Source organism: Aotus nancymaae, unplaced genomic scaffold (assembly GCF_030222135.1).
Source record: "Aotus nancymaae isolate 86718 unplaced genomic scaffold, 86718_ANA_hifiasm-v0.15.2.pri h1tg000004l, whole genome shotgun sequence".
NCBI lineage: Eukaryota > Metazoa > Chordata > Mammalia > Primates > Aotidae > Aotus > Aotus nancymaae.
Genome location: NW_026988415.1, coordinates 66,006,315 through 66,021,849, shown reverse-complemented (window position 1 = coordinate 66,021,849; position 15,535 = coordinate 66,006,315). Strand labels below are relative to the sequence as shown.

The window sequence follows — 15,535 nt, the reverse complement described above, 5'->3', positions numbered from 1 at the left end:
GTGTAGTGGCAGTCTCGACTTACTCCAACCTCCACCTCCTGGGTTTAAACAATTCCCATGCCGCAGCCTCCTGAGTAGTTGGAATTACAGGTGCATACCACTGTTCCTGGCTAATTTTTGTATTTCTTGTAGAGATGAGGTTTCGCCATGTTGGCCAAGCTAAATCCATCGAACCATAAATGAACATTTTCCTTTTTTTTTTTTTTTTTGAGACAGGGTCTCGCTCTGTCATGCAGGCTGGAATGCAATGGCACCATCTCGGCTCACTGCAACCGCTACCTCCTGGATTCAAGCAATTCCCCTGCCTCCACCTCCTGAGTAGCTGGGATTATAGGCACCTGCCACCATGCCTGGCTGATTTTTATTTATTTATTTTTTGGGGGACAGAGTCTCATTCTGTCGCCCAGGTTGGAGTGCAGTGGCACCATCTCGGCTCACTGCAACCTGTCTCCCGGGTTCAAGTGATTCTCCAGTCCCAGTCTCCCCAGTAGCTGGGATTATAGGCGTGCACCACCATGCCTGGCTAATTTTTGTATTTTTACTAGAGACAGGGTTTCATCAATTTGGCCAGGCTGGTCTCAAACTCCTGATCTCAGGTGATGCGTCCACCTTGCCTCCCAAAGTGCTGGGATTATAGGCCTGAGACAGCATGCCCGGCCACCTGGCTAAGTTTTGTATTTTTGGTAGAGATGGGGTTTCACCATGTTGGCCAGGCTGGCCTCGAAATCCTGACCTCAAATGATCTGCCTGCCTCCGCCTCCCAGAGTGCTGGGATTACAGGTGTGAGCCACCATGCCCAGCCCATAAATGAACATTTTCAACAAAAATTTTAGAATTAAAAAAATTAAGTTTGGTTAATATTTTTCTTTCAGTCCTCTTTCTTTTAATATGGACCAGGTGTATATTGTTAATCTTTCAGCTCACCATTTCATGGCTAGATGAACTCTCCTAGGTTTGGACTGGATGTTAAGCAGTAAGCATATTTTCCATAGTGGCATAAGAACATTTCCCCAAATGTCCTTCAATTAAAATGAAAAGCTTAATATTTTTTCAGAATGCTTTCCTCTCTAATCATCAACATAGTATAATAAAACTGCGAAAGATGCACACATTTACTAAAGATAGAATTTTCAGCAGTTTTGAATTTTTTTTCTTTATACTTATTTGTATTTTCTAAACTTTATTTAATCTGTATTGCTTTTACAATCAGAAAAAATATATTTAAGTTTAAAAAAATTTTTTTAAGTTGTACTTTAAGTTCTGGGGTACATGTGCAGATCTTGCAGGATTGTTGCATAGGTACACACATGTCATGGTGGTTTGCTGTCTCCATTCCTGTTACCTACATCAGGCATTTCTCCCAATGTTATCCCTCCCCAACCTACCTGCCCCCCACTGTTCCTCCCCTAACCCTCCAACCTTCAACAGACCCCAGTGTGTGATGTTCCCCTCCCTGTGTCTATGTGTTCTCACTGTTCAACACCAGCCAATGAGTGAGAACATGCGGTGTTTAGTTTTCTGTTCCTGTGCCAGTTTGCTGAGAATGATGGTTTCCAGATTCATCCATGTCCCTACAAAGGACATGAACTCATCGTTTTTTATGGCTGCATAGTATTCCATGGTATATATGTGCCACATTTTCTTTGTCCAGTCTATCATTGATGGGCATTTGGGTTGGTTCCAGGTCTTTGCTATTGTAAACAGTGCTGCAATGAACATACGTGTGCATGTGTCTTTATAGAACGATTTATAATATTTTGGGTATATACCCAGTAATGGGATTGCTGGGTCAAATGGAATTTCTATTTCTAGATCCTTGAGGAATTGCCACACTGTCTTCCACAATGGCTGAACTAATTTACACTCCCACCAACAGTGCAAAAGTGTTCCTATTTCTCCACATCCTCTCCAGCATCTGTTTTTTCCAGATTTTTCAATGATCACTATTCCAACTGGCGTGAGATGGTATCTCAATGTGGTTCTGATTTGCATTTCTCTAATGACTAGTGATGATGAGCATTTTTTTCATGTTTTTTGGCCTCAAAAATGTCTTCTTTTGAAGAGTGTCTGTTCATATCTTTTGCCCACTTTTGAATGGCTTTTTTTCTTGTAAATCTGCTTTAGTTCTTTGCCAATTCTGGATATCAGCCCTTTGTCAGATGGGTAGATTCCAAAAATTTTTTTCCCATTCTGTTGGTTGCTGGTTCACTCTAGTCATGAAATCCTTGCCTATACCTATGTCCTGAATGGTATTGCCTAGGTTTTCTTCTAGGGTTTTTAAGGTGTTAGGTCTTATGCTTAAATCTTTAATTCATCCGGAGTTAACTTTAGTGTAAGGTGTAAGGAAGGGGTCCAGTTTCAGCTTTCTGCACATGGCTGGCCAGCTTTCCCAACAGCATTTATTAAACAGGGAATCCTTTCTCCATTGCTTGTTTTTGTCAGATTTGTCAAAGATCAGATGGTTGTAGATGTGTGGCATTGCTTCCGAGGCCTCTGTTCTGTTCCACTAGTCTGTATCTCTGTTTTGGTACCAGTACGATGCTGTTTTGATTACTGTAGCCTTGTAGTATAGTTTGAAGTCAGGTAGTGTGATGTCTCCAGCTTTGTTCTTTTTGCTTAGGATCGTCTTGGCTATGTGGGGTCTCTTTTGGTTCCATATGAAGTTTAAAGTGGTTTCTTCCAGTTCTGTGAAGAAGGTCAATGGTAGGTTGATGGGGATAGCATTGAATCTGTAAATTACTTTGGGCAGTATGGCCATTTTCATGATATTGATTCTTCATAACCATAAGCATGGAATGTTTTTCCATCTGTTTGTGTCGTCTCTTATTTCCTTGAGCAGTGGGTTGTAGTTCTCCTTGAAGAGGTCCTTTACATCCTTTGTTAGTTGTATTCCTAGGTTATTTTTTTTTTTTAAAGACGGGGTTTCACCATGTTGGTCAGGCTGGTCTTGAACTCCCAACCTCAGGTAATCTGCCCGTCTTGGCCTCCAAAGTGCTTCGATTACAGGCGTGAGCCACCACACCCAGCCTCCTAGGTATTTAAAAAAAAATTTTTTTTATTAGAGACAGGGTCTGTGTCGCCCAGGCTGGAGTGCAGTGATGTGATCTTGGCTCACTGTAGGCTTGACCTTCTGGGCTCCAGTGATCCTCCAACCTTAGCCTCCCTGGTAGCTGAGATCACAGGCATGCATCACCATACTTGGCTAATTTTTTGGGTGTATTTTTTGTAGACACAGGGTTTTGCCATGTTGCCCAGACTGGTCTCAAACTCCTGGGCTCAAGCAATATGCCCACCTCAGCCTCCCAAAGTGCTAGGATTACAGGTGTGAGCCACTGTGCCCAGCTGATTCTAGTGTATCAATGTCAGGACACCTTGGCTGAGAAGCACAACTCCAGGAACATTACATTTGTCACTTTGTTGATTTGTTCCAGAGTCACTGCTTATGTATTCAGGTGGGTCAACTATGTTCAGTAATATTATGAAATTTAGATTCTTACTTATCTGACATCACTCTTAATTATCTTTGCAGCTTACAGAGGCATCTGCTTTTAGATGTAACAAAATAAAAATTAGCTCAGGCCAAGAAAGTAAAAATATTCCCTGTCATTCAAGAGGATGGAACAACACACACATAAAGCAGCTGCAAAGTCCACAGGAAGTATTTTTGCCTAGCACACACTTCAGCTGTAAAATGTCAAAATATCTCCATCTTTGAGTAACCACTATTTTCTTACTGAGGAATATTGGTCTTTAAAGTAATAGACTGCTTGCAATTATATGAGTAAACATGAATATTCTTGCTTGGCAGATCTAAGTCACTCAATTTACAAGTATAATTTCTATGTAGCCTCAATTTACAACCAAGGTATAGAGCTTCAAATAAGAAGTTTTTGAAGACAAAAATCCCACATTTATGTTAACTTTGTTGTTTCCAAGGAAATAGAACCCTGGGTCCGCTTCACTGTTCAGACAGACCTGATGTTGACCCCTTTATACAGCCTTACACTGTTTTTAGCCTATCAAAACAATGCTTTGTTTAAATTTCACATAAACTCCACTGTTCTCCCAAATCCTATTACAACTCTACCTTTTCTTTGTTAAGATGTTCCATGGTTCTTCTGATACAGAGCCAATAAACCTTGCCCTATCAGACTACAGATTTGTCCCTAGTAGTCTTTAGTTGATTGGACTAGAGAGGATGACACAGTAATGATTTTCAAAGGATATTATGACCTGCATTAAAAGAACAACTCCAGCCAAAAGCTGTAGAGAGAATACTAGACTGTGAAAAAATAGACAAAATACAGCAAGAAAGACTTATTGTAAAAGGATACTAAACAGAAGAACAATGTGTGTTTCAGCTACAAACTGGGCTTGGCTGCTTCCATGGATATAATTCTAGGAGGGAAAAAAGACAAAATGAAATCTTTAAGTATATACATTAAATGTTAGTATGCTAACCCTAAAATGGGATATTTTAAACTATGAAATTATTAATTCACTTGATAAACCATGTGACATACTCTGGGTTTGTGGCATTCATCAGTAAGTTTGATTACTATAAAGTCATTTCTGTATTATCTATTCTCTATTTGTCTTTTCATTGTACTTACACTACGTTTTTTTTGAGACAGGGTCTTGCTCTGTTACCCAGGCTGGAGTGCAGTGGCATGATCATAGCTCACTACAACCCCAAAGTCCTGGCTGCAGCGATCCTCCTGCCTCAGCATCCCAAGTAGATGGGACTTCAAGTAAGCACCACCATGCGTGCTCAGCTAATTTTTAAATTTTTATTAGAAATAAGATTTTGCTATGTTGGTCAGGCTGGTCTTAAACTCCTGGGCTCAAGCAATCCTCCTACCTCTGCCTCCCAAATGCTTGGATATTGTACTTATATTTTCAACAACAGAATATGTCAGAAAACTAGTTTTTTTTTCTTTTCTTTTTTGTTTTTCACAGAGATGGCGTCTCAGTCTGCTCCCCAAGCTGGTCTTGAACTCCTGGCCCCAGGAGGTCCTCCCACCTCAGCCTCCCAAGTGACAGGATTACAGGTATTAGCCACCACACCTGGCCCTGTTTTTTTTTTTTTTTTTTTTAAAGGAGATGAATCTTGCTATGTTGTCCAGGCTGGGCTAGAACTCCTGGGTTCAAGTCATCCTCCTGCCTCAGCCTCCAAAGTAGCTGGGACTATAGGTGCATAACACTGTACCTGGTGAGAAAACTAGTATTTAAGTGTACAAGACCATGAGGTACAGTAAGGTAGGCTCCATGAAGAAAGGGATCACGTTTTTCTTGTTTATCACCATATTTAATAATACTTAGCACAGTGCTTAGAAACAGTAGATGCTCAAGTACTTAATCAATTTTTCTATTTAGTTGAAGCCTGCCTTTCATTCTTAGCTAGCTTGGTTAGAAGGACTCACCAAATGCGATAAGGCACTTCCCACTTGTAAGAGCACTGCATGGTCTTACCAGTGATGGAAGCTTGTTAACACAGAGAGATTGAAAAGTCAAGACTAAATCTACCTCCTTCATATGCTGGCACTGTTCTCACAGGGTAATAATCATGAGTTAACTTTGGTCTACAAAGGAAAGAAATCCCAGACTTCCCTTACCACATGTCCTGTGTGGGGATTCTTATGGGCATATGGTGGTCCTCTTATATGGTTCCACATTTGACCAGATGTCATAGCAAGCACAAAACACTAGGAAAAAAAAATAAAAAAAATTCATGGTCAAACTGTTCTTGCCTTGATTAGATAATAGAAATATGAAAATGTGCATCTGTTTAGCTAAGACGTAGAATTTTTTACAGATAAATGATTTATTAATGCTTATATTTCATCCCAAGGACCATAATTCGATAACGCTTACTTCAAAAGAAAAACACTGCTTTAAAATGATAACTATGCACACACAAATTTCAAAATTGAATACTAAAAAGGCTTTTTAGAATATTTTCTGGCCAGGCATGGTGGCTTATGCCTGTAATCCCAGCAATTTGGGAGGCCAAGGTGGGTGGATCATCTGAAGTCAGGAGTTGGAGACCAGCCTGGTCAACAGGATGAAACCCCGTCTCTCCTAAAAATACAAAAAATTTAGCTGGGCGTGGTGACACGTGCCTGTAATCCCAGCTACTTGAGAGGCTGAGGCAGGAGAATTGCTTGAACCCAGGAAGCAGAGGTTGCAGTGAGACGAGATGGCGCCACTGCACTCCAGCCTGGGCAACAGAGCAAAAGTCCGTCTTAAAAAAAAAAAAAAAGTAATATTTTCTGAACAAATGGAGATTTTCATAGAGATGACAGTCTGTCATTTAGGTAGAATAAAGTGTAGGTACAATCAGTTCCTTGAAGCTCTGGCCATCCTAATGAGATAATGAATGAAACATACTGATTTTAAGACAAAATGAAAATATAAAAACTATTTTCCTCAGCTAAGAAATAAACAAAATGTTACTTCTCCTGTAAAAGCTTACCTAAAAATACATTATTAGGAGTTTTATTCAAATAATTTTTTGTCTTCTAAATTCACTCACCAAAGCTGCAAAAGCCCATCCAGTTTTATTAAAGAGAAATTCCATATTGCTTCTTCGAAGATACACAAGTCCACCAATAACAGCCAAAAGCAATCCCAACATAAGGGGACCAGCATAATTTGGGGGTCTAATCACTCTAATCTAATGGAAAGGAGAGAAAAACATGTTAAAGTATAAATTTCTTTACTAATTATATGGGTCAAAATAAAATCTGAAGTGAAAGCAATCAAAATTAGTGTGGTTACTTTCAGAAAAAATAATCCTTTTATTTTATCCCAATCAAAATAGTCTATAATGTAACCTAAAATAGGACAGAATAGGTACAATATTCTATTTAACCACAACATAACATCTTTTAGATTAAGAAGGATTTGCCAAGTACAAATGGATAACCCGCAATCTTGAGAAGGTCGAAAGAGTGGTTTCAATGCTGAATTCAACAGGGTAATAGAAGGTGTTTGTAATTTCACTCATTCATCAGGACGATTCTGTTTAATGCTACTTATGAAGGGACTGCCAAACTACTACCATCACAGTGATATGGGGACAAGACTAATTAGGGCCTCCCAGTTAGATTCAAAAAGAAACTGTCTATAAAGTGGGGAAACTTACATTGACATCAGTTCTGTCTGCGATCCACCGGGCAATCTGCTCAGCTGAAAAACCCCGCACCTGCAACTCATATGTATCACCCCGTTTGGGTTTCCCTTTTGCAGGAAAGTTGATGAAAGTTGGAGCTGAATTCATGTTTAGCTGAATAAAAAGGAGCCCATGAAAATATACATTATCAGGAAAATAATCTTAATTGCAGTTAACATCTTGAAATTTAGGCATTTTACAAAGACAAGGAGGCCTGGGTTTAGATAGGTTAAGTGATTTGATTTGCCTAAGGAGAGTGAAAACTGATGGAGCCAGGCTTCAAAAGCAAAGCTGCCTGTGACCTTAAGTATTACACTTGACTGACCAAATATACATTTCTTAGTATTTCCTGTGTTGTCTTCTCAAATATATCATCATGTCATGATGGAGAATAGAGGAATGTGATGCTCATCAGTAAACATTTATGAACCTTCTTAGAGTTGACTACTTCTGCATATAGCCACCATTTTGTATTGTTTTTCACTGCCATTTTAGAGCATTATCTTATTATCTTGGTTCCTTCAAATTGAGAATGCACTCTATTTGGAGCTTACTTTAGCTTACATAAAATTATCTTAGTGCTCATAAATGTATTCATTTTGCATAATCTCTGAACAGATTATATTATCTGTGGTATGGCAAAGTTTCCATCCTAGTGGAGTAAAATACAGGTTTCTTAGCTAGGAATGTATATTTGGTCAGATCTTTTTGACATATATGTGTATATACCACCAGAAAACATATAATATTGTTATCTGTTTTATTTTAACATAAATGGTATATTAATGGTATCATTCTGCAATTTGCTTTAATTCAACCATGTTTGAAAGATCTATGATATATATACATATGTATGTGTATATTACATGTACACACATATACATCACTTATATGCACCTGCATTTATGTAAATGCATGTGTATATAAATATATAAAGCCAACCTCACTCTCACAGTTATTACGCTGCTGTTGGACTTAGAGAGTTTTTTTCCTTTTTATCAACTAAAAATTATGTTGCAGTGAGCATCCTTATGCTTAGCACCCTATACCCATGTGAAAGTGATTCTCTAGAAATGGGATTGTCAGATCATCATTTTTAAATTAGCTGGGTGCGGTGGCTCACGCCTGTAATCCCAGCACTTTGGGAGGTCAAGGTGGGCAGATCATGAGGTCAAGAGACCATCCTGGCCAACATAGTGAAACCCCATGTCTACTAACAATACAAAAATTAGCTGGGCGTGGTGGTGCGTGCTTGTAGTCCCAGCTACTTGGGAGGCTGAGGCAGGAGAATTGCTTGAACCTGGGAAGGGGAGGTTGCAGTGAGCCGAGATCCCACCACTGCACTCCAGCCTGGTGACAGAGTGAGACTCCATCTCCAAAAAAAGAGAAAGAAACATTTTTAAATTAAAATGGATATAGTGGCGAGGCGTGGGGACTCACGCCTATAATCCCAGCACTTTGGGAGGCCAAGGCAGGTAGATCACTTGAGGCCAGGAGTTTGAGATCAGCCTGGCCAATATGGTAAAACCCCGTCTTTATTAAAAATACAAACATTAGCCTGGTGTGGTGGTGGGCACCTGTAATCCCAGTTACTCAGGAGGCTGAGGCACGAGAATCACTTGAACCCAGGAGGCAGAGGTGGCAGTGAGTTGAGATTGTGCCACTGCACTCCAGCCTGGTGACACAGCAAGACTCTGTCTCAAAAAAAAAACAAAACAAAACGTGGATATAGCCAAATTGCCCTCCAAAGTGGCTGTGCCGAAATACACTACTACCCAACAATGTAGTGATATATCCATTTCCCTATATCCTTGCCAAAAGTTGATCTGATGGGTGAAGACTGAACTTTATCATTATGGTACTACTAATTTGTGTTTCCCTGATTACTAATAAGATAGCTTTATAACAAATTAGTTATTTGAAAACATCTTTTTGTTTTGTGAGGAGTCTCACTCTGTTGCCCAGGCTGGAGTGCAGTGGTGCAATCTAGTCTTACCTCAACCTCCACTTCCTGGGTTCAAGTGATTATCCCGCCTTAGCCTCCTGAGTAGCTGGGATTACATGCATGCACCATGATGCCCAGCTACTTTTTTTCATATTTTTAGTAGAGATGGGGTTTTACCATGTTGGCCAAGGTAGTCTCAAACTCACGACCTCAAGGGATCCACCCGCCTCAGCCTCACCAACATCTTATAGCCCAATGACACAATCAATGGAGTGAAAAGAAAACCTGTGGAATGGGAGGAATTATCTGCAAATCATTTATCTAATAAGGAGTTAATATTCAGAATAGTCTGGGTACAGTGGCTCACGCCTATAATCCAGCACTTTGGGAGGCCAAGGCAGGTGTATCACTTGAAGCCAGGAGTTCGAGACCAGTCTGGGCAGCATGGCAAAACCCCGTCTCTACTAAAAACACAAAAATTAGCCAAGCATGGTGGCGCATGCCTGTAATCCCAGCTACCTGGGTGGCTGAGACATGAGAATCGCTTGGACCTGGGAGGCACAGATTGCAGTGAGCCAAGATTGCGCCACTGTACTCCAGCCTGGGCGACAGAGTGAAGCTGTCTCAAAAAACAAACAAAGAAACAAAATACAACAACAACAACAAAATTTATAAAATATAAAGACCTCCTACAACTCAGCAACAAAAAACAACTTGATTTAAAAATGCACAACACACACACACACACAATGGGCAAAGAACTTGAATAGATATTTCTCCAAAGAAGATACACAAATGGCCAACAAACGCATGAAAAGATGTTCAACATTACTAATCACTACGGAAATAAAAACCAAAACCATGAGATACCACCTCACACTCATTATGATGGCTATTATCCAAAACAAACAAACAAAAAACTAGAAAACAACAAGTGGTTGCAAGCATGTGGAGAAACTGGAACACCTGTGCACCATTGGTGGGAAAATAAAATGGTGCATCTGCTATGGAAAACAGCATGAAGGTTCTCCAAAATATTAAAAATAGAATTACCATATGATCTAGCAATTCCACTTCTAAGTATATAACCAAAAGAAATGAAAGTAGGTCTTAGAGAGATTATTTGAATACTCATGTTCATAGCAGCATTGTTCATAATAGCCAAAAGGTGGAAGCAACCTAAGTATCCACTGACAAATGTATGGATAAACAAAAGAAGGTGTATACATACAATGCAATACTATTCAGCTTTGAAAAGGAAGGAAGTTCTGACACATGCTATAATATGGATGAACACTGAGGACACAATGCTAAGTGAAATAAGCTAGTTAGTCACAAGAAGACAAATACTATATGATTTCACTTATAGTAGGTACCTAGGGTAGTCAAATTCATAGAGACAGAAAGTAGAATGGCAGTTGTCAAGGACTGGGGAAGTGGGGAACTGAAGTTCTTTAATAGCTATAAAGTTTCAGTTTTGGAAGATCAAAGAATTCTGGAGATTGGTTGCACAACAATGTGAATGTACCTAACACTACTGACCTGTACGTTAAAAAAATGGTAAAGATGGTAAATTTTACATTATGTATATTTTGCCACTATTAAAAATTACAAAAATAACCCCACCAAAAACCCTTGTAGACTTTGAAATTCCTTGGAGGTTAATGAGCCAAAATAAGATATACTATTTTAGGTAGGTATCACTTTTCATACATGCTTAGCTTTTGTATACTATGGCATATGACACTGTTACTTGGAGAAAGATTTAAATCTCTTCCACAGATGGACACACCACCATCCCTATACCTTTAGCTCTAAAATCTAGTTCTAAGATAGGGTAATGGAAAATAATATTAAAAACTATTCAAGGTAAAAAAGTGTAAGCAATAAAAACAAAAATAGACAAATGGGACTATATTAAGCTAAAAAAGCTTCTGCAGAGCAAAGGAAACAATCAACAAAGTGAAGAGACAATTTGTTGAATGGAAGAAAATATTTACAAACTATTCATTCAACAAGAAACTAATATCCAGAATATACAAAAAAACAAACAATACTAAAAAGAAAACAAAAACCAAAAAAATTCAAATTACTCAACAGTAAAAAAGCAAATAATCCCATTAAAAAGTGGGCAAAGGACATGAATAGACATTTCTCAAATGAAGACACACATAGCCAACAGGTGTATGAAAAAAATGCTCAACATCACTAATCATCAGGGAAACACAAATCAAAACCACAGGGAGATATCATCTTCTCCCAGGTAGCACGGCTATTATCAAAAAGAAAAGCTCCTTTCTGCTAGTCTGTCTGTATAAAAAGAAAAGCTCCTTTTCTGCTGGTCTGTCTGTTGCCTCTTTTCAATGTATTTTCCTACTTTCTCTAATAAATCTGCCTTTCTTTACCTCAAACAAACAAACGAACAAAAACTGGTGAGGATGTAGCTGGCAAAAGGGAACTCATGGCCAGGCATGGTGGTTCACACCTGTAATCCCAGCACTTTCGGAGGCCGAGGAAGGCGGATCACCTGAGGTCAGGAGTTCGAGACCAGCCTGGCCAACAGCAAAACCCCATCTCTACTAAAAATACAAAAATTAGCTGGGCGTGGTGACATGCGCCTGTAATCCCAGCTGCTTAGGAACATTTGATCCAGCAATGCCACTACTGGATATGTATCTAAAGGAAAGGGAATCAGTGGAAAGGAAACGAAATCAGTGTATCAAAGGGATACCTGCACCCCCATGTTTACTGCAGCACAATAGCAAAGATATGGAATCAACCTAAGCATCCATCAACAGACGAATAGATCAAGAAAATGTGGTATTAGGCTGGGCGTGGTGGCTCACGCCTGTAATCCCAGCACTTTGGGAGGTCAAGGCAGGTGGTCAGTTGAGCTTAGGAGTTGGAGACCAGCCTGGCCAACACGGTGAAACCCCATCTCTATTAAAAATACAAAAAAATCAGCCAGGTGTGGTGGTGTATGCCTGTAATCCCAGCTACTTGGGATGCTGAGGCAGGAGAATCGCTTGAACCTGGGAAGTTGCAGCGGGCCGATATCGCGCCACTGTACTCTAGCCTGGGCGACAGAGTGAGACACCATCTCAAAGAAAAAGAAAATGTGGTGTATATATACAATGGAATACTACTCCACCATAAAAAAGAATGAAATCATGTTATTTGCAGCAACATGGATGGAACTAGAGGTTATTACATGAAATAAGCCAGGCACAGAAAGATAAATATGGCATGTTCTCATATGTGGGAGCTAAAAAAGTTGAACTCATGGAGGTACAGAGTAGAATGGCAGATACCAGAGGCTGGGAAGAGTGTATGTGTGGCAGGTGGGGGATGGGGCAGAGCAGGCAATGAAGAGAGGTTGGTTAATGGGTACACTCATATAGTTAGATAGAAGGAGTAATATCTAATGTTCGGTAGCAGAGTACGGTGACTATAATTAACAACAATGTATTATATATTTCAAAACAGCTAGAAGAGAGGACTTGAAATGTTCCCAATATATAGAAATAATAAATATTCAAGGTGACAGATACTCCAACTATTCTGACTTGATCATTCTATGCAGGTAACAAAATATCACATGTATACATTTATAAATATGTATAAATATTATATTATCAGTAAAAAAAACTATTTGAGGTAGAAAAAACTGGGTTTTCTATTTTTACAAATCACTAACAGAAGTTATGTGTTATCATCTTAAAATAAATGGAATTAAAATTTTTAATTTCTGAAATAATTACAACCTAAATAGTAGAGAATTAAAAAGCAATTTTTTTTTGAGACAAAGTATTGCTCTATCACCCAGGCTGGAGTGCAGTGGCATGATCTTGTCTCATTGTACCCTCCACCTCCTGGGTACAAGCAATTTTCCTGTCTCAGCCTCCCAAGTAGCTGGGATTACAGGCATCCAATACCACGCCTGGCTAAATTTTGCATTTTTAGTAGAGATGGGATTTCACCATGTTGGCCAGGCTGGTGTCAAACTCCTGAAATCAAGGGATCCCCCCGTCTCGGCCTCCCACCAAGTGTTGGGATTACAGGTATGAGCCACCATGCCCAACCTCAATTTCTTAAACTCTAGAAATTGTTTCCTTTGGTCTAATAAATTCTAAATGCACTAACCCTTTAGGTTACAACATTTTTATAAATGCACTGATTTTGATTTATGGAGATTGCTATGTGAGATTGGAATATGAATAGCACAATGAATGATATATTGTAAAATGGGAACATTAAGCTATTTTTTCAAAATTTACTGAATACCCATTATGTGATTAGCACTGATAGCTATAGGATATGGCTCTGCCATTAACTAAGTAGTAACTATATTCTAAGGGAGACTTTCAAACAACTACAGAGCTAACTCTACTGTAAGACAAAATGTGGATAAACGTATAACAGAAATTTAAGGCAAGTAGTATAACAATACAAGCAAAGGAGTGACTCACTTTTTATCTGGAGAAGTTGAAAAATCTTACGGGGAGTATCTGAAACAAAGCTTAAAATGTAAGCAGAATTTTGAGAGTGGAGAGAAAGCAGGCAGGGAAGAAAGGATGCTTTATGTTGTTGTAAATGAACAATCGACAGTGCTGACATAAGAGAGTGCATCAAAGAATATGATTATGGGAATGGTGTGACTGCAGTAAAGAGTACACGAAGTTAGAAAGACTAAGGAATTCTGGCTTCAGTCTATACACTACTCCTTCCAAAAGTGTGTTGCAAACTGGGGGCGGTGGCTCACACCTATAATCCCAGCACTTTGGGAGGCCAAGGCGGGCAGATCAGAAGGCCAGGAGTTCGAAATCAGCCTGGCCAACATAGTGAAACCCTGCCTCTACTAAAAATACAAAAAATTAGCCAGGTGTGGTGGTGGCTGCCTATAATCCCAGATACCCAGGAGGCTGAGGCAGGAGAATCACATGAATCCGGGAGATAGAGGTTGCAGTAAAACAAGATCAAGCCATTGTACTCCAGCCTGGGTGAGACTCCATCTCAAAAACAAAACAAACAACAAAAAAAAGGGTGTTCCATGGAATCTAGCCAAATGCTCCATTAAGTGATCTGACAATATGAGAAATTCTATATATTAGCGCCCCTACTGGAAAATATAAGACATACCAGCATCAGCATGTTAACGTCTCTGATCTCTGAAAAGCTGTGTTGGGAGACAATTCATGACTTTCTCATGATTCTGCACATCTTGTGGGTAAAGGCACTATCTGCCTTTGTTCTGGACAATCTTCTCAAGGATATTTGTATATCTTTGGAAGACAGTTGAAACTGCCTTTGCAGAATGACTGAGACAGTGTGAAAGAGATCTAACTTAACTGACTCCAACTTGCTTTGAACCTCCAAGCCATCCTTGTTCATTCCTGGTTGTAGGCTGAAGTAACTTTAGGAGAAATTTAGTTTATAGTTTAAACAAAGATGGTGACAGCCCTTTCCCAAAGCACACTTCCTTCTTGCCTGGGAACTAGACTGTCTTTGTATGACTAACATTAGCCACAAGATGAAAAATTATGGTTTAGGAGTCATGCAGCTGGAGGCTACAATATTCTGACCCTCCCTAAACTGTTCCTAAGATCAGTGCTTGAGATATTTTGCAGACCCTGCACTTGATGGATCAGCTCACACCACCCAGATCAATAAACTGGCTCATCTGATCTTGTAACTCCCACCCATGAACTGACTCAGCGGCAAGACAGCTCTAACTCCCTATGATTTCACCTCTGACCAATCAGCACTCCTGGTTCACTGGCTTTACCCCACTCACCAAGTTATCTTTAAAAACTCTGCTCCCCGAATGCTTGGGGAGATTGATTTGAATAATAATAAAACTCTGGTCTCCCGCACAGCTGGCTCTGCGTGAATTACTTTCTCTATTGCAATTCTTCTGTCTTGATGAATTGGCTCTGTCTAGGCAGTGGGCAAGATGAAGCCCTTGGGTGGTTACACAGTCTCCCTCCATAGCAAAAGGGAGGCACACTTACTATCCATTACAGAAAATGTGGGTCCCCAGAACTTGGGTGTTCCTCTCCCATAATGCAGCCCATTGGCCCTCTTTGTTGTTTTCTTAAGAGTTGGTGAGCCGGGCGTGGTGGCTCACACCTGTAATCCCAGCACTTTGGGAGGCTGAGGCAGGCAGATTACCTGAGGTCAGGAGTTCGAGACCAGCCTGACCAATATGGTGAAACCCTGTCTTAAAAAAAAAAAAAAAAAAGAGTTGGTGGGAGTGTAAATTAGTTCAACCATTGTGGAAGACACTGTGGCGATTCCTCAAGGATCTAGAAATAGAAATACTATTTGACCCAGCAATCCCATTACTGGGTATATACCTAAAGGATTACAAATCATTTTATTATAAAGACACATGCACACCTAGGTTCGCTGTGGCA

The 15,535-nt window shown here is 39.7% G+C and overlaps 1 protein-coding gene across 1 annotated transcript in view; it reads right to left on the bottom strand.

Moving 5' to 3' along the window:
* The window catches only part of MAGT1 (magnesium transporter 1), a 68,180-nt gene that overhangs the window by 18,452 nt on the left and 34,193 nt on the right, over nt 1-15,535 (bottom strand). The window contains exons 4-7 of the mRNA XM_064362916.1: nt 7,148-7,288; nt 6,536-6,676; nt 5,616-5,705; nt 4,335-4,398 (exon numbers count right to left, since the gene is read on the bottom strand). Coding sequence (XP_064218986.1) covers nt 4,335-4,398; nt 5,616-5,705; nt 6,536-6,676; nt 7,148-7,288 — 436 coding nt within the window. The remainder of the gene's footprint in view (nt 1-4,334; nt 4,399-5,615; nt 5,706-6,535; nt 6,677-7,147; nt 7,289-15,535) is intronic.